We start from the raw sequence: 18,318 nt of genomic DNA, 5'->3' as shown, positions 1-18,318 counted from the left end.
AATTGCGACTTTTCTCACATAATTTTTCCAAAGTTTATTCTGATAAAATTATTACTTTTTTCTCCTTACTTTATTTTTTGTTAAGATTTTATTTATTTTCATGGTGGCCCAGTGAGCCTAATTAATAATACCATTTTTGGGGTCAGGGATCTCTCTGGCCTCTAGGAGGAGCGCTACGTACTATATGACGTCACGTCGCCCACCGTGGCCACCCCAGATATAATCTTTTGAACGCCACTGCTTCCTTCACTTACTTAGAAAGATTCTATCATGTCCACAAATCTCTGGCGTTGAAAAATAACACTAATATTTATAAAAACGTTTTTTTTTTCTATTTGAACATCCGGTTGGTTCCAGCCGCGCGGCACTGGTTGGTTGAAACCCGATCAGAGGTGATGCTGTAGCGGCACGCGCAGGGATGAGGAGGCTGGAGAGGGAAGCTGTCTCTACATGTATGTGTGGCACTCAGTCTTTGAGGAAGTCAAGAAGCGACAACATTTGCGCGACTGAAAGAAGAAGAAACCTAATTATTCCACCGTCCAGGATGATTAAAGTATGGGATGTTTACTTCCGTGTAACAGTTAGCGGAGGTGGATGATGATCGAGTCTAAAACAACGGATCCGGGGCTAGCTCGCTAGCTTCTTTGATGTTTCTTCTAACGGCAAATTTCGGAGGTTATCCTTTTTTTGTGTGTGTGTTGTGTAACTTTGAAGAATTTTCGCTTGAATTAATTTTTTTGGGCAACAAACTAGACTATTTTCATCTCAAATAATCCACTTAATGAATGTCTTTTTAGCGTCAAGCTACATTATATTTGAATGTAGCTGTTAGCTTTAGCCGAAATTAGTTTAGCCAATTAATATGACATTAGCTGCTAAGCTACAGAGCGCTTATGACTAATGATTAACCCGGCCGGCGGAGCTTGATAAGCAGTCGTTATGTCGCTAAAGATGCTCGGATTTTTGCATTTATATGATCTGCAGCAGCAAAGTTATTCATACCGGTAGCGACTTTTAATCTTTTATGGGTGGAAAATGTACACAAAAGTGGGGTGTTCACTTATAATTTAACGCTCGTTCGTCTGCAAGCAGCAGGACTGAAATACTGAAGTTGTCAACCAGCGAAAGTAGTTTTCCTTTTCTTCTCGTTGAAATGAAAATGTCCGAGTTGGGACAAAAGTATTGACGCATTAGTAGGTGAACTCCTCCCCACCTCCACCCCAAAAATAAGACTCTCAGCAAAAGTGCCAGACATGCGTCTCTCCCCATTTTTGGCCCTGTTCAGGCCCGCTCTGCCCCTCATCCTTGGCCTGTCTTTGGGATGCAGTCTCAGCCTTTTGATGGTGTCCTGGACACAAGGAGACACCGACGACTCCTGTCAAAGCGAGCTGGGAAAAGGCAGGTTTTTCCTGGGTAACAGGGATGCCCAGGGGGGAGCAAGAGACGGAGCTGGGGGTGAAGACTTCCAGCCGCGCATAGTGCCCTACCACAAGGATCCCAACAAGCCACACAAGAAAGTCCTCAGGTGAGAGCCAGCACCTTTTTCATAGAGTCACATCTAAATAGATGTCACAGTTTGTTTTTCTAAACTTGATATATGTTAATGAATATTTCTGCAAATGTACTAGATTTGTTTTGGTTTGTAAAATAAATGACACAGAGAGAAAAATACACAGTGTGCTGAAACACAATCACCGTGAACGACACGAGAAGAGATTCTTTTATGGTCAGAAATACATGAAATCTGATTTTATTAAATAAATGATGGATTTGGAGATCAAATTTCCTTTGTTTTTTGTTCTCGTCCACTGAAGAGACAGTTTCAATTCATTTGAGTTTGTGGGGCTGTGGAAGTAAAGTGGTCGACCTCTGATCGTAGGTTCCCGCCCATGTGTCAAAGTGTCCTTGGGCAAGGCACTGAACTCCACATTGCTCCTGGTGGTTATTATTTGGCACCAGTGTTCCGTGGCAGAGCTGCCATCAATGTGTGAATGTGTGTGAGACTGTGAAGCACGTTGGGCTGCACTGAAAAGTACTTTTTTTGGGTGTTTATTACATGTTCTCGTGGCATTTTCTGATAACTGAGGACATATATTAACAAAATTAAGCTAAAATATTTCTTTATTCAAATCATTGTGAATCAGGAGGAGACAAAAAAGTCTAAAAAGAGCCGATTTGTGACGAATAAAAAACACGCTAGCCTGGCCACAAGCTCCCCGCTCTGCTCCTTTCCGATGCATCCACTTGTATGTGACTAGATCCACGTACTTCTTCGTTTTCAGTTCAGCCCCAGTGTTGCTCGTCATTTTTTTTAATGCTTGGTCGGGGTTGTGAGGGGCTGTAAGGTAGCAGACGAGCGTGTAAAAAGATGGGTGACGGGAAGTGGAGACGGGGTTGCTCCACGTCAACAGTGCAGCCCACAGCTCGCCGCTCTGCAGAAACCATGTCCTAGAAAATGACTTTTTTTTTTTTTATATTTTGGCTGAAAACGAAATTATCCTAGTTAAAGACCATTGACACAAGGATAAGAATGGGTCTTTAAAGTAAAAAAGTTCAAAGTTGGTCTTCTTTTTCAGAACGCGATACATCCACACCGAGCTGGGCATCAGAGAGCGTCTGCTGGTGGGCGTGCTGACCTCCCGGGCCACCCTCAACACACTGGCTGTCGCCGTGAACCGCACAGTGGCACATCACTTCCACCGGACTTTTTTCTTCACGGGCCTACGCAGCCCCAAGGTGCCTCATGGGATGACCGTGGTCGCCCATGGAGACGACCGTCCGGTGTGGCTGATGTACGAGACGATACGCCACCTTCACCAGCACTACGCCTCGGACTACGACTGGTTCCTGTTGGCTCAGGACGACACCTACATGCATGCAGAGCGCCTGTCGGGGTTGGTGGGCCGCCTCAGCGCGGGGCAGGACCTGTATATGGGGAGAGCGGAGGAGTTCATCGGGGGAGAGGAGAAGGCGCGGTACTGCCATGGGGGTTACGGCTACCTGCTGTCCCGCAGCCTCCTGGCACGCCTGCAGCCGCACCTCGACACCTGCCGTAACGACATCCTCAGCGTGAGACCGGATGAGTGGCTGGGCCGCTGCATCATCGACTATCTGGGTTTGAGCTGTGTGGAGGTGCACCAGGTAAAGACACACCTCACTTTCAAAATGGGATCCATGTGCTTTATGTGCACCCATCAATTCAGCCTGTGGGCTGAATTGATGGGTGGCCCAAAATGTTTCCCACCAAGTGGGGCCTGTAATTTATATTACTCCCATATAGGACCCAGGTATTCTTATATTCTTGTATAGGTAGGACTCAGGTGAGGCCTGTTCCATCTACAATGTGGGTTCCATATGGAACCAGTTGTTGCCGATGACCCTTCACCCCAATCAGCCCTTAGAAACTTTTTCTAAGGGTGTCAATTAAGTCTCATAATCAAGTTTTTACATTTTACTTCTAATGTGCAGATTAAAAGATCTTAGGATAGATTTTGCTCTGCTCAGTATTAACATTTCTTAGTATTTTTTGTAATATTTTGTATTCTTTTAGAAGCTGTAATCATTAAACTTGAAGAGTTTTTTTTATATTTGAACTCTCTAAATCAGGCGTGTCCAAAGCCTGGCCCGTGGGCCAAATGTGATTTTCACCAGCTTGCAGGGCCCGGTCATCAAACCAATAATATGCAGCACTTGTGATTGGCTAAATTACATTATAAGACTTATTTGACAAAATTCCAGAAGTACTAAATGTTTTAGCTCCTCTAATGACCACTGGAGGCTGGTTTTGAAGGGAAACAATTCCCGTTTGACAACCATTTTAGAAAATCCCTATAAAAAAGTCAAACCCGCCTGATTGAGCCTGCAGGTAAACCACATGGAGCCCATATTTAAATGTTTGCTGGGTTCTTGCACGAGAACGTCAAGAGTTTCTATCCTCTCTGACCCACAGGAGATGACGTTCCGTTATTTTGAGCTTGGCAAAAATGCCGATCCAGAGAGAGAAGACAGCGCTCAGTTCAGAAATGCCTTCACCGTTCATCCCGTTTCCGAGCCAAACCTCATGTACCGTCTGCACAAACGCTTCAGCCACATCGAGCTGGAGTGGACGTACCAGCACATTCAGCAGCTGCAGGTCCGGAAATTCCTGACTGACCGAATGTGGATCAACTATAGCAGCATGAAGAAAGCTTTAGCTCCTTTGAAAGGTGTTTCACTGATGTTTTTGTGCTTTCCAGATGCAGATCAGCAACCTAAGTGACCTGACTCCAGAGGGTAAGGCCGGGATAACGTGGCCTGTGGGCATCAACCCTCCGTTCAAACCCAAAACCCGCTTTGAAGTCATAAACTGGGACTACTTCACAGAGGACCACGTGTACTTCTGCGTCGACGGCGCGCCAAAATGCGAGATGAGGGGAGCCGATCGAGCCGACGTCAGCGCCGTCCTAGAAACGGCCGTGGAGCGGCTGAACGAGCGCTACCAGCCTCAGCTCCGCTTCCTCAAACGGCGCCTCCTGAACGGGTACCGCCGCTTCGATCCCACGCGCGGTATGGAGTATATACTGGACCTGGCGCTGGAGGCCCTGACCCAGAAAGGCCACAGCCAGGTGATTGCCAAGCGGGTCAACCTGCTGCGACCCCTCAGCGCGGTCGAGATTATCCCTATGCCTTACGTGACCGAGGCCACACGGGTGCAGGTCATCCTGCCCGTCACGGTCCAGGACCAGGACTTTGTCGGGAACTTCCTGGACATGTACGTGATGAACACCCTGGACACTCATGACAACGTCCTGCTGACCTTCTTGTTCATCTACGACCCCTTTGACGCACAGCGGGTCAGCCAGACGGACGTGTTTGCGGGCGTCAAGGCCATGATCGGAGAAGTAGAGAAACGTTACGGAGACGTGAAGATCCCGTGGATTAGCGTGAAGACGGAGGTTCCCTCGCAGGTCAAACTGATGGACATCATTTCCAAGAAGCACCCGGTAGATACGCTCTTTTTCCTCGGGAGCGTTTGGACAGAGGTCAACGCAGACTTCCTGAACCGCTGCAGGATGAACGCCATCAGCAACTGGCAGGTCTTCTTCCCCATCCACTTCCAGGAGTACAACCCTGCTGTGATGTACCGCGACCAGCCGCCCTCCGCCCCCTCCTCCTTCGCATCCGAGTCTCTGCGAGACGGCCGATTCGACCGCCACGTCTTTGACGAGGCCTGCTTCTACAACGCAGACTACATGAGCGCCCGCACCACCATGGCCGCGGACATCCTGGACAACGAGGAGCTGCTGGAGAGCATGGACGTGTACGACATCTTTGTGCGGTACTCGGGCCTCCACGTCTTCAGAGCCATGGAACCCGCTCTGATCCAGAAGTACGTACGCAGAACGTGCAACCCTCGCTTCAGCGAGGACGTCTACCACCGCTGTGTCCTCAGCAACTTGGAGAGTCTGGGGTCACGCTCGCATCTCGCCATGGCGTTGTTTGAGCAGGAGCAGGCCAACAGCACGTAGAGGGAACCGCCCAACCCGGTGAGACGATCGACCAAAAACAGTAAGAGAGCAGCAGAACAAACCAACGCTTTTTCCTCCTTCCTGTCAGAATGTTGGACCTCAAAAACATGCAACTCTGAATGTTTGATGTCTAGACGGCGCCGCGTCCAGCCGGCTATGAGGAACTGTAACCCGTGAAGCTGAGGTTATCACACACGAGGCGAACTGCAGTGTTGAAATTCAGTTTTTAGGAACATTTCAGTGTTTGATTGTAACACACGAACAAATGCCTTCATCCTGAAGTTAATTTAATGAGCCATAAGTCTTCCTCGGTGAAGATGTCTTACAGAACAAAAGCATCGCTGAAGCCTTCGGCTGCCTTTTCATTCAGACGTGTTCTTTTTCTAAAGAAGTATTAAAGGGAAACGTTTCCCCTCAGAGTCGTTTTCTTCTTTGTGCCGCTCGAGAAACAGCAAGGGATGATGGGAAGTCCGTGTTCCTGGAAGCCCTGAATGGTTTGTTCCAGAGCAGCATGTCCCCTCCCTCCACACCACCACCACCACCACCTTACCCGGGCCTCCCGGAGATTTGGCGAATGTTCTGCACGCTTTAGGACGAGAACTGGTCCCAGTGCCCAGGAGGAGGGCCGTGCAGCTGAGGTGCGTTCCAGCCCAGGCGCTTATCCTCAGCTTGGCGAGCTGGAAGGCTCAGGAGCTGTGGGCGCCGCACGCTGAAAGGAGCTCTTTCTGCAGCTCGCAGAGGAAAAGGCCTCTACCTGCTTCCTCGGAGGGAACACGCCGAACAATACGACGTCTGTCTGCGACACCTCGCTCCTGCAGGAAACAGAACCCACCAGGGAGGCGCAGCTAAAACTCCACGCTTTGCTCCTGCTGAGCATGAGAGTCCTCCTTTGTTGTGGAGCTGAAGAATTTGGAAAGTTTGCTCCTCAGAGCCAAACTCTCCACTCCACCTTTATTTTATAATCAGAAAAAGTCAAATATAAAACACGAGAACCAGTGAAAGGCAGGCAGCACGTCAGAGTACTTTCACAGTCCTACTGTAGTACTTTAGGATTTGTCACGCTCAAAGGATGTACCACTGTGAAAAGGTTTCATCTTTATGAGGCCTCAGAAGAGTTTTTTATTTAAAAAAAACAAACAAAAAAAATAGTTTGGATCAAAAGCTAAATCCATTCAAGTTGCTCAGTAAAGATCAGTTTTAAATTCTCCTCTTTGAGGATTTACAGAAAGTTTTATTCTGATATTTCCTAACAAATGCAGAGAAAAACGGGAATCGAACGAACATTTAGAGTGAGCTTCACCGTTTGAAATCACTACCTACTGAAATGACAACACATTTGTGTGTTCAAATGACAACACAAAATACATTTTACTATGAAACCACCGCTTCTAGCCAGGATGCAATATCGTGAGAAATTTGCCTGTAAAATCTCTAATTATGTATATATAAGCAGTTGAATGGAGTTTAACCTTTAATCATGTGAGGCCTTATTTCTTCTTTACAGTTTGTTAATTTATCTTTAAAACAATTTGTTTGTAGCAATTCTTATTATTTTCGTTCAACCCCTGCTTTTTATTTGATTTTTTAGATATTATTATGTCACACAAAAACTCCACAATCAACTTAAGAAAAATTTCAAGTTGTAATTTTTTTTCTGAAAAAAATTTGAGATCAAGCAGTTTTTTTAAATGTTTTATAACAAAGTTCAGATGAGTAGAGATAAAACAAAAAGGTATAAATTCACAAACAACTATGTGAAAAATGGCTAAAAAATTTTTGATCCATAATTATTTGTTATAACTCTTTTAAAAAAAAAGTAATAATTTCAAAGCTTTTTAAAACCTTCATGCTAAATGTAGAATAAAAATAATACTAATAAAGGGGAGGGGTTTATTCTACATTATTACAGTACAAATTTCAGAAAGTAAAAAAGGCCTTTATTTCAGGAAAAATTCACTTATTTTCTGTCTTAATTAAACAAACAACTAGATTTTTTCCGTGTTTTCTTCTTGAAAATTTTTGGACTTCTTTCTAGGGGGGCTGTTTTTGCAGCGTGGAAAATGATTGAGGGTTAAACGGGTTAAAGAGAACGTTGAGTTGAGCATTTTTCCTACATCCTAAGTGCCTTGAAGGCCGTGTCCCTCAGCCACTTTTTCCTCTTCATTGGCAATGGATGCGCGATTTCGGCCGTCAGGTCTCGGTTTTGAGCTGTTTTAAATGTTTGGTTGGTTGAGAATTACACAGTTTATGTGTATGTTCCATAATTTACATGCAATTATGACGCAAATTTGTGTCTTTTCAGGCACACCAATGCATAACTTCTGTATGGCATATATGGCGCACATATCACGCTCAGATGACATAATTCACACACGAATCTCTAATCAATTGCATATAAACAGCACAATATTCACATACGGTTCATGTTCTATTTTGATTTCCGTGTTCTTTGCGCGAGTTATTCTTTTGTGGTTCATTCGTGATACATCTGTGAAAATTTTTTTAAACCCTTGTGCTATCTTAGATGACCCCACCCTTACTTTGACGTGTTCTCCCTACCATGATGAAGGTGGATAAAGGTGGAAAGATTTCATGTAATCCATGGACACCAGTGAAGATCACAAATCATTGAAGAAAAAAGGTTCAGAGCACTGTCTAGTGGGTCCAGATGACCCTACTCCCAATGGTAAAGTGCCTAGGATAGCACAAGGGTTACAGACTTTTCTCATGTTTTCCACGTCTATTTTTCATCCGTGCACAAAACGTCCGTCGTGGCAGTGGGACACGGCTTTTAACGAAATGGTGTCAGAATATGTAGGTTAAAGTTTGCATTGGACCAAAAGCGTTGTGTGATAAAAGAAAGAGACTTCAGATGGTGTGACATTTACAAACTTTGGCAAGCGCTTCTTTATTTACATCCGGGCTGTCTCTGGATGTCACAGCGGATTTCCCTTCTTTTCTAGCGTGTAGAGGGAAATGATCAAACCCTCGCAGAAGTACAGCATGTTGACGATAATCCTCTCGCCACTGACCCTCAGTGTAAACAGAGGAAGAACTCTTCCAAATGACATGCAGGGGTGGAGACCAACCACTTCCCAACAGAAGACAGTAGTACTGAAGGTGATGATGAGCTTCTCAAAGCTTCCTCCACAAGAGGGTGCTAGTGATTCAGTGGCAACAATATGAATGCCCTGGTCGTACATGGAAAACAAACAAAAAAACAAAAATTACCCCAAGTCAGACACAGGACTAAAACACTACCTATGACTACATTTTCTTCTCTACCGAGTGCAGTGGATATAACTTAGTTCTAACAAAACACACCTCTAGAAAAAGAAACTCACACCTACAGTTAGTTGCTGGTAGAGAGTATGTCCATTTTTGGCAAAAAAAAGTTTCCAGAAGGCAATTTCCACAACTGAGCCGAGCCATGCGCCCGTCACACGCTGCTATGCCGGCTTCTTATATCTACACCAGCTTCCGTGGAGCATGCATAGGTCTTCGTGAAATCCCTTGGGAGGATGAAGAAGAAGGGGCGACGAGTCCCGACGAAGAGTTACAGCACAGTGCAAAGAAACCCCCCGCGAGGCTTCCATCCAAAAAAAACTGCTGAAACGGACGACAAAGGAACCGGATCCGACAACATATACATACGAGTGCCGTCAGAACGCTGCGGATTCTGTGTTACAGCTACAGAGTGAGGGGATCTTTGACGTTGCAGCTCCCAAGACGGACGTGGGATGGAGCCAAAATGACCCGGCCCCCCCCCAAAGCCGAGGCGGTAATTCAGAACTGGCGGGGAGCGTACGACCCCGGACAAAAGGAAGAAACGCAGTCTGTTACGACTGGCCCAACGAAAACGTATTTACATTCACATCTCTAGGCAGGAGGAACAGAACAGCAAAGCGGAGAATTTGACAAGATCCTACAAATGTAAACTTTCAAAGTTGGACCTTTTTAAGCCTAGATTTGTACGTCTGCCAACTCCGTCTTCTTCTTCTTCATATATTGCAAACTTTGGTAAAACACCTTCAGAGCATCAACTTGCAAAACGCAGAAAAAGGCAGCGAGCGATTCATCCGTTCCAGACGCCAATAAAAGGCAAAAAGCCGTGATCCTGGTTTCTCCTTGGTTGAAGCGCTGCCATCAGCAGAACCGGCTGATAACGGGACGTGTTCAGCACACGGAATCACGAGGTTTCTGGACGGATCCGATCCTCTGCCACACGGTAATCTCAGCTTTGCTGGTGGGACATTTTAAAGGAAAAAGGACTAACAAGAAGAAGCTGCAGAAACATGTCAGAGTCCAGCAGATTGGCAAAAAACAAGTCTTTTAAAGGGAGCAGTTCAAATCCTGCTTCAGGCGTGCGTCTCACTTCTGTAGCTCCACCATTCGTGGGATACAAATTCTCCCTTTAGTGCTGATTTGACGTGGCGAGAACCCGAATGATCGATGCTTTTTCAATTTGGTTCTTCCACCTGTGAGGAACTCACACATACACACACACACTGAAAACACACAACGGATGGAGGTCAGACGCAGAAATCCAGACGGGCCTCGGCTTAGGTGTTGCGAACCGCCAAAGCCTGCTCCAGCTCCTGCCTCCTCTGCTGGATCTGCCACAAGGAGACAGAAGGTCAAACCACCAAGAAGAAGACGAAACTGAAATCGGCAGAGGAGCCGTTTGGTCACCTTGCAGTAGAAATAGCGACTGACGGCCTCCTGGGACCAGGGTTCATGGTAAAAAGCCGCTCTCCTCTCCTCCTCGGGGTTTCCAACCACGTCTGTCATTAACTGCAACAAAAAACAACAACATTTGATTTGTTGAGCTTCTTTTGTGCGTTCACCTGCAAACATGAACCATGAACACAGGGGGGAACCTTTAAGTCTCTGCTCTGGGATTTCAACCAGTCCTGGATGTAGCCCTTGGGATCTCTGGAGAAGCTGAGCATGAAGTCTCTCTGGATCTTCAGCTGGTTGATGGACTCGATGGTTTCATGGATCTGGACAGGAAACAAACGCAGCGTCAAAATAAAAGCACGGCTGTGAAAAAGGTTCGACATCATAGGACAGGAAAAAAACACACAAAAAACACCTTTAACGCACAGCCACATGTTCCACATATGAAATGTCGGTCTTTGCGTGCTGCATGCGTGATATACGTCATTCAGTAAAGCGGTTCAAAGTTTTTGGGTCGTTTTACTCGCTTTTATGGTCAGGTGGAGGCATCATGCTGCAGGGCGGTTACTAACAAGAAGACGGCTAACCAAGGCACGTTAACGTTGGGAGTGGGGTCATCTGGACCCCACAAGACAGTACAAGGGCTAAGAAGGTACGCTGATGTTGCTACATTCCTACTCGGCTTACATCGGCTACGGTGGCTGTTTTGGTTCAATTGTTCCGCTCCGAGGACGGATTTTATTCAGACTGAGGAACCTCAGAGCGAACCGAAGCTCAGGCCGATTGGAAACAAACCGAGACCACCTCCAAAAGGTGGGTCAGAGAGCGGTTCCTGGTCCCGGAAGAGGGTGCACGTGACCCAATGTGTCCAGTCTGAACACACCCTAAAACTGGAAAATAAACACCGACAGTTTGAGGCATATTTGGGTCTAAATGTGTTTAAACGTCAAGCAAGAGACAATTCTTTGCATCGATATACAAATAAAATCACATTAAAATTAAGTGTAGACACTGTTTTCGTGTCAATGCATCATAATAAAACCTTAAAGTATAGAACAATGACTCTGACCCAACAGGTTTTTCTTATATTTGCATCTTACCACTTTTGCTAGCAAACGAAAACGAATGAAAATTTAAAGCTGTCATTTTTATGTAACTGAACATTTAAAGCTTTGTCGACATCTGGTGGCCGACTGACGCTATAGCAACCTCTGAAGGGAATAGCTATTACATGTCGGCTTTAAAAGCTCCAAATATATTAGAAAAAAAACATTAGGAGGGAAAATTAAATACTTAAAAAAATGAAGTGGCTGGAGTAGTTTCAAAAAACATTTTTAGTAAATAAAAGACTGGATTCCAGCTGCTTTGTGCAGAAATCTCTTACATTTTTTCAAACAGATTTTTCAAGAGCAATCATCTAATCAAAACCAAAGAATTCATTGGTGAAAAAACGTCTCAGCTGCAGTCCGATTTCCTCCGTGCAGCCACGAAAAGCAGCTCCACTGCTGGATGACACACTTTAAGGCTCTCACCTTATTGTCCAGCGAGGCGATTTCCTGCTGGTTGGCGGTGGAGAGCAGAAAGCTGCTCATCTGGCTCTTCAGGGGGTCTTCCACCTCCACGTCGATGTCGTAGCACGCCGTTTTTTTCTGGTCGTTTGGATCCACGCTGAGAGGGAGCCGGCGTGAAAAAGATCAGATGTAAATGTGTGCAAGAAGCTCTTTCACAGGAGTTCTCAAATACAGGAACGCTTCCAGCTTTCGTGCTGCAGAGCAGATTTTTCTTCGGCTTCGCATCAGATGGGAGGCTACCTGATGACGTGGTTGATGACGATGGGGTCGGGGGGCAGCAGGAGGTTGGTGAGGCGCTGGGGAATCTCGGAGAACTTCAGTCGAGGGCAGTCGAAAATCTGTGGAAAAGCAACAAAGACTCTCATCAAACTGTAATTTCAGAACCGCCAGACAGTTGGTCTAAAAACAGCAGAGTCCTGTGATCGATTGTGACTCCGAAAACGACTCCAGGAGAGGAAACCCGGCGGGGTAGAAATCAGGACAGTTTCAGATTCTGATCGACAAAAAGGGAAGAAAAAAACTCCCGAATGGCGCTCATGAGAGGTCTCTAACCTCACCAGTGAGTTTGCAGTTTACAAAGAAGAAGGAATGAGATCATTAGTTTGAACGTGGAGGTTTCAAAAAAGTTATTTGGTCTAAAATCTATGACACATAGTTGGGATATCCTTTGGAATAAATCCTTAGAACACTGTTTATTGTTATTATTGTATATTAAGTGGAGTTTCGCCTGTTTTAAATGAAATTTTTCACTTTTTTGACTTGGCCTTTGCTTTGTTTCCAGATTTCTACGTTTTAATTTTGTCTTTACACTTTTCATTTCTTTATAAAACATTTAAAAAACAGTTTGATCTTAATTTTTGCAGTAAAATTTTCTTTTAAGAAATGATATACATTAAAGTTATTGTACTTTTTCAGATCCATTGTGTAATATAAGAAAAAGTATTTATAAAAAATATTTATTAAAAAAGAGAAAACATGAAAAAACAAACTGTTCTCAAGATAAATAAATAGTAAAAAACGCTCATAAATGCCCCCAAACTATAAATATATCCCCACTTCATGGATAATATATTAAACCACGGAGATGAAAACAGAACAGGCAATAAATGACCCTAAAGGTTACTTGGGGATCTGAAATGACTTTTTTTTGCTTTTTAAATGCACTTCAACCTGGAAGTCAAATGTTGGCTGTAACCTGCTCCACATCATCCTACTGTTCCTGTGATGCGTCTCCTCATTGATTAGACAAAATAAATGTGATTCTTAACCTTCTGGATCCTCATTTAAAAGCATTATGGAGCAACTCTATTGAAATTTGTTGTTGATAAAAACGAATTAGCCGTCCCTGATCTAATCTTTGTGCGAGGAGCTTGTGTCCTTCAAGAGTTTGAATCACAGGCTGATAACCGGCTGGGTGGTCTCTTCTCTGTAGAGGATGCAGCATCCCAGATTTCTGAGAAGTTAAAAAAAAAAGGACTCTTAGCCCTGTTTTCATCCATCCAGACCGAGTTCTTCCTCCTGGTGGTCTCCATCCGCTTTAGTGCGTTTCTGTGCTCATTAATAATCATGAATGTTTTTTTACTGCAGGAAAACCACCAAACAGCCATTTCTGCAGATCCTCTAAATCATTTATCCATAACGGATGATAGCAGAGCCAAAAAACGTTCAGCTTTTTGCATATTTGTCTTGAGGAATATCAGTTAAATTCATGAAAAACAATTAAAAAAGGGTCAAACTGGTGGGATCTTGTTGCATTATGACGTCACGCACCTGCTGGAAGTACTTGTCACAGTTGATGTACTCCTTATCGTGGGAGTCCTGCAGCTTGTTGGTCTTCACGTACTGCCAGAGCGCCTGGATGATGCAGGAGCGGGTCTGCGTGTGAATGCCCAGCAGGCGAGCCAGGCGAGGGTCCAGCTTAAACTGGGGGGGCTGTGGAGGCCAGGTCATCACGTTACTCGGCTTTTCACGCACGTTCAAGCCTTCGGCGCGGCGCCCTCAGACATGCAGGCGGCGTGGAGTCTGCGGCCCCTCACCTGGTAGTCCAGCATCAGCAGCAGCGTGCAGCGCACGCTCACGTCGCCCGGCCGCTTCACCTGGAAGCCGTCCGTCTCCTGGGTGGTGGGCGTGCGGTGCCACTGAAACGGCAGGTAGGCGACCAGCAGGTGAGCTGGAGTGGAGCGTTTGGCGGTTTTTGTCATGAAGGTTGCCAGCAGACATTTGCATTAAAGTGATTACAACTAATGGATTCATTACGAACAGGATAAACTCTGTTACGTTTCTTCAAAGTTCCACTTGAATCCTTTTTGGATCTATTCTCAAACCACCCCCAAAGGTCTTTTGATTACCATTATTAGCAAAATCAACAAACGTGTGGTTTTCAAGGTCATAGTTTCTGCAGAGCGGCAGGAGGAGTTCATTAGAAGTTCATCTCTGAGTTGTGGAGTAAAATACCATTTTCACTAAAAAAAATGAAGACTTAAATGTTGGAGATTAGAAAGAAGTTAGAAAATATAGGCAGATCACCTCTTATTAACTATTTAGATCAATGTTTTTCAACCAAAGTTCACTTTTTCCTAAGGTATCCCACCAACCAAAAGCGTACATAAATGTATTAATATACAGTCATTCCTATTAAAGAATCTCAAATATAGTAAATAAACAAAAAGGAAAAAGTCGGAATAAAATAGAGCTGATATCCCGGCCATGATAAATCTTTTTTCCACCAATTAGGAGAAATTCATTCATTTTTAACGGATTTAAATGATCCAACAGCTCTCGCAATGCGGAAGAAGAAAAATTACAAACTGAGACGAATCGAGCAGAAAATCCTAACAGAATGTCAGATGTTAAACATAAATATTTTAGATTTATCATAATGTAAAAGGACTGACTTGGAAGTTTAGGAGAGTAAACGATGATCAGATCAGAAAGCAATTTAAAATGAAATATTTTTATACATTTTTAAGAGCAGAATAACAAAAACAACAACAAAAAAACCATGACGTTGGAAAATTTAAGCACCAAAAAGAGCAATATTGCTTTACATTTAGGGTGTTTTTCACAGAAATACACACAAAATGTAGATTAACAGACGTGGTTAAGCCTGAGCCAGAAACGGGAGGATTAAGAGGAAGAAAGAACTTCTGTAGGACAAATTCAAGCAACATCAGACGAGTTCCTTTTGGCTGAATATTTATTTAACCAGGAAGTCCCTGTTTTTCAAACGAGAGCTGGCTGGGAGGCTTTGGCGCACACCCACAAACTATAAAATGAAACTAATTGAAAATCCAATTAAGAATATCATGTGCCAAGCGTTTACCATCAATCCAAATTAAAATTCTTTAATTATTTGACAAGAATAAAAGAATTATTGCAACATTTATCCTCAATAAAGGATTTTTTACTTATTTTAATTGAATTTGAAGATTAAATTTCAAAGATATCCTAATATTTCCATCAGAGAAACTTGGAATTATCCCATTTTGGGTAAGGTTAAAAGTTTATAACAAAGACAAAAACCTTGATTTATGTAGGGAATATATTTAAATATATATTATTTAAATATTAGATATTTTTTGTATGTATGCATGCGGGATCGTCGGCCAAATCTTTGTTTATCTGACAAAGAGGGGAGAAAATGATGAAAAAGAACATTTTAATAAAGCTCTGAAGATGAGTCTATTCAGAGGAGGGGAGGGGGGGACCCGGCTCTTCAGCCTATAGGGGGGGGCCTGCTGATTATTTGTATCTCAAGGTGGAAACAACATTCTTTGGACTGAGTCATTGAGAGAGCAGCACCCGAGCGGCCGGCTGAAAAGAGGAACCTTGAGAAGCCGTCACGTTCGCTCTGAAACTCCTCCAGTGGATTTTTTTTAAACAAAAAGCAGATTTCTGCGGTGATGCGGAGTGAAGGGCAGCCGCTGGTTGTTTCTAAAAGACTCACGCTTAAACAGCCTTGTATGCAGCCGTTCGCTCCGGTGTTAATGGAAAAAAAGGTCTGCCTTCATCAGGGGGAGGGGTCGGTCCGGCCTCCACGGCGGTAACTGGGGAGGTTTGGACGAAACTTGATAAAAATAATGTTTCCAGAAAGGAAAAGGTCGTGGAACGTGACGGCGCTGCGGGGAAGTCCAGCTCGCTCGAAGACGCCGCACAGAAAAGCTTTTGATTCTTATCATTTTATTTATTTTGCCACAAATTTGATTTAAAGATCAAATCTGTTCCAACATCTGATCTGTCTGAAAGTTTAAGAATAATTTATAAAACTCTTTCAGGTATTTGTTTTTAAGTGTTGTTTATTTATTTTAATCCACTGTGATTGATAATAAAAATGTTTTTTCCCCCCCTGGAGAACCAAAGAACAATGTTCGTATGACTCTTTAGAGCTTTATTTTTTGGTTCGCTCATTTTGAGTAGCAGCAATTAAAAGCGGCCAATAAATAAAAGAATAAAATCAAAACATGTAAAAATGTAAAAGTTTAAAATGTCTTTAAATAAGACAAAAGCTGAAAGCTTAGAAAGGGTGCATCACCACTGTTTGATGTCTTTCAGGCAGGAAGACCAAATCCGTTCAAATTTTCAAAATAAAAGACTGTCGACCTGTTCAGGGCGTACCCCGCCTCTGTCCAACTGTAGCAAGGACAGGCTCCAGCAACCCTGTGACCTTAAATGGGGAACATGCAGCAAAAAAATTAAAATATTACCGTAGATTACAAATAGGTTTGCAAAAAGACGATGTAAGTTTACGTTTCCTGGTAAATTTTATTGCCCTGAAAGCAAAACAAAGAAAAGCACATTGAGTTTTAATGCTTAGAGGCAAGAGGATTAAGCAACGCCTGACTAAATCTGAATAAACCCGCTTATGGGATTGAAATAAAATAAAAAAACGTATTCTAGGTGAGACGTCCTGTTTGCTGTTGAAACCACAGACCAGTCAGTTCACCAAGTCACCACTAGGTGGCTTGTTACACAAGCCAGTTCAATTCTTTTTAATGTCTGGATACCTTTCATTTACATTTACAAGGAGATTTTCCTTCTTCATTTGGGGAGATTGCTTTGTTGATTTTGCCTGGTTTTAAAAAAAGAAAAGATAATGAATTGATTTTTTATTGAAGAATAAACAACTATTCATCAAACCCTTTAAGAAGCTCGGATTTTATGTAAAAAATATCACAATTTAATTGACAAAAGTTCTGCTTTTATTCAGTTTGTATCACTAGTTCTGTAAAAGGGATTTTTTTTTTTCTGAAACAAAACAGGATCTGATAAATCCACCAAAAATGTGTTTTAGACGCAAATATTCTCACACGCTCTGATCATTTCATTTGTATTTGACGAAAGAAAAAAGGTTATTTACTGAGTTTAACTGGAATTTAAAAATGCAGACTCTGAGAACAGAGAGGAATCACAAAAAGACAATGATAACAAATATGTTAGTTACTCGTTGATTTAGAGAAACTTTAAGTTTTAAGGCCAAATTGTTCCTCATCAGGTCATCTGCATCTGTGTTTCCTCTTTTACATTATTCCTTCCAATCCAGTTTTTCTGGTTTCTCTAGAAACATCAGAGCATCATCTTCACTCCAAAAGTGGACCTCCTCCTCCTCCTCCTCCTCCTCCTCCTCCTCCTCCTCCTCCTCTTTGCTTTTCTGTCCTTTGGCCTTCCTTTGTCTGTTTTCTCTTCAGGTGTTTGGCCTCCGTGTGACTGAATTTGAGAGCTTCTCTGTTTTTATCGTTTTATTTACAGACGCGCTAAAACTGTAGATGCCGCGTCATCTCAGGAACCCCGCGAGCGCATTTTCAGATCAGATAAAAGTGAAGCTCTTCCTCTGTGTTCAGGGTGGAGCGTGCACGTGTGTGTGCATGTGTGTGTGTGCTGACCTCCACCAGGTGGTTGTCAGGACCGTACAGGTCTTTGTCCAGCTCAATCACCAGGCTCTTGAAGAAGGAGGAGAACTTCTTCTTCTGTTTCCCCGGCTGCACAAACAAAGCAATAGTTAATTTTCACCTCATGACCTTCCTCCACGTCTAATGACTCATAGGAAGCTGAAACACAAAGAAGAAACTGGATTTCCTGCGAACCTAACCAGAAATATTTGTGGCTTCTGACACCTGAAAGGCTCCGCCGGCTGTCAAACATCAGACGGCTCCTTCTGCCCTTCATCTGTTTTCTCAGCGTCAATCATTGATATTTTGAGCCAGAAGACATTTTTTCAGTCCAAACTGTGGACCCAGACGCCTCAGAACTCTCAGATCAAAGAGCGACACACTTTCACGGCGATCAGTGAGATTGCAATCGGTTATTTTCAGACGTTTAGTCCGACATTTAACGCCTGAATTAGAAAAAGAAGCTCACATCATCCAGCAGCTTCCCTTCAACCCGCAGCTCCCACGATGCAATGCTGCCGTCCGAGTCGTCGGCGTCCGGCCGGGCCGGGTTGAAGGTGTTGGAGATGTAAAGTCTCAGTTTTCGTTTTTGCTGCTGACACGAAAACATGACAAAGCGCACGGATCAGGGCGGACCGGACCGGACGGACCTGCCGGCGCCGGCCGGGGCCGCTT

General features: G+C 43.8%; 2 protein-coding genes across 16 annotated transcripts in view; one reads left to right on the top strand and one right to left on the bottom strand.

The window, feature by feature from the left end:
* Positions 1-210: 210 nt before the first annotated feature.
* chpf2 (chondroitin polymerizing factor 2) lies at positions 211-5,926 on the top strand. The gene is made up of 4 exons (XM_004081149.5): positions 211-1,525; positions 2,577-3,141; positions 3,950-4,132; positions 4,236-5,926. Exons 1-4 carry the CDS (start codon positions 1,254-1,256, stop codon positions 5,505-5,507), a joined length of 2,292 nt encoding a protein of 763 aa, XP_004081197.1. The 5' UTR covers positions 211-1,253; the 3' UTR covers positions 5,508-5,926.
* Positions 5,927-8,385: 2,459 nt separating this feature from the next.
* The window catches only part of smarcd3b (SWI/SNF related BAF chromatin remodeling complex subunit D3b), a 33,714-nt gene continuing 23,781 nt past the window's right edge, over positions 8,386-18,318 (bottom strand). For 8 of the 15 annotated variants that reach the window (XM_078938428.1, XM_078938421.1, XM_078938430.1 and 5 more), the window contains 9 exons: positions 18,113-18,238; positions 17,638-17,733; positions 13,795-13,896; positions 13,529-13,690; positions 11,999-12,096; positions 11,720-11,855; positions 10,388-10,510; positions 10,200-10,301; positions 8,386-10,123 (listed from right to left, as the gene is read on the bottom strand). In XM_078938428.1, coding sequence (XP_078794554.1) covers positions 10,070-10,123; positions 10,200-10,301; positions 10,388-10,510; positions 11,720-11,855; positions 11,999-12,096; positions 13,529-13,690; positions 13,795-13,896; positions 17,638-17,733; positions 18,113-18,238 — 999 coding nt within the window. In that variant the 3' untranslated portion in view covers positions 8,386-10,069. The remainder of the gene's footprint in view (positions 10,124-10,199; positions 10,302-10,387; positions 10,511-11,719; positions 11,856-11,998; positions 12,097-13,528; positions 13,691-13,794; positions 13,897-17,637; positions 17,734-18,112; positions 18,239-18,318) is intronic. The other 7 variants (XM_078938422.1, XM_078938429.1, XM_078938431.1 and 4 more) reach the window with 2 other exon arrangements.

The sequence above is a fragment of the Oryzias latipes genome, chromosome 20 (assembly GCF_053564925.1).
Source record: "Oryzias latipes strain Hd-rR chromosome 20, Olatipes_Hd-rR_3.1".
Lineage (NCBI taxonomy): Eukaryota > Metazoa > Chordata > Actinopteri > Beloniformes > Adrianichthyidae > Oryzias > Oryzias latipes.
This window is presented reverse-complemented; position numbering and strand designations above follow the sequence as displayed.

Excerpts from the sequence above, each read along its gene's own strand:
- chpf2 (XM_004081149.5), top strand. The coding sequence starts at position 1,254 with ATGCGTCTCTCCCCATTTTTGGCCCTGTTCAGGCCCGCTCTGCCCCTC. Across the intron at positions 3,142-3,949 it reads GCTGTGTGGAGGTGCACCAG|GAGATGACGTTCCGTTATTT; the intron begins GTAAAGACACAC and ends TCTGACCCACAG. Across the intron at positions 4,133-4,235 it reads AGCACATTCAGCAGCTGCAG|ATGCAGATCAGCAACCTAAG; the intron begins GTCCGGAAATTC and ends TGTGCTTTCCAG.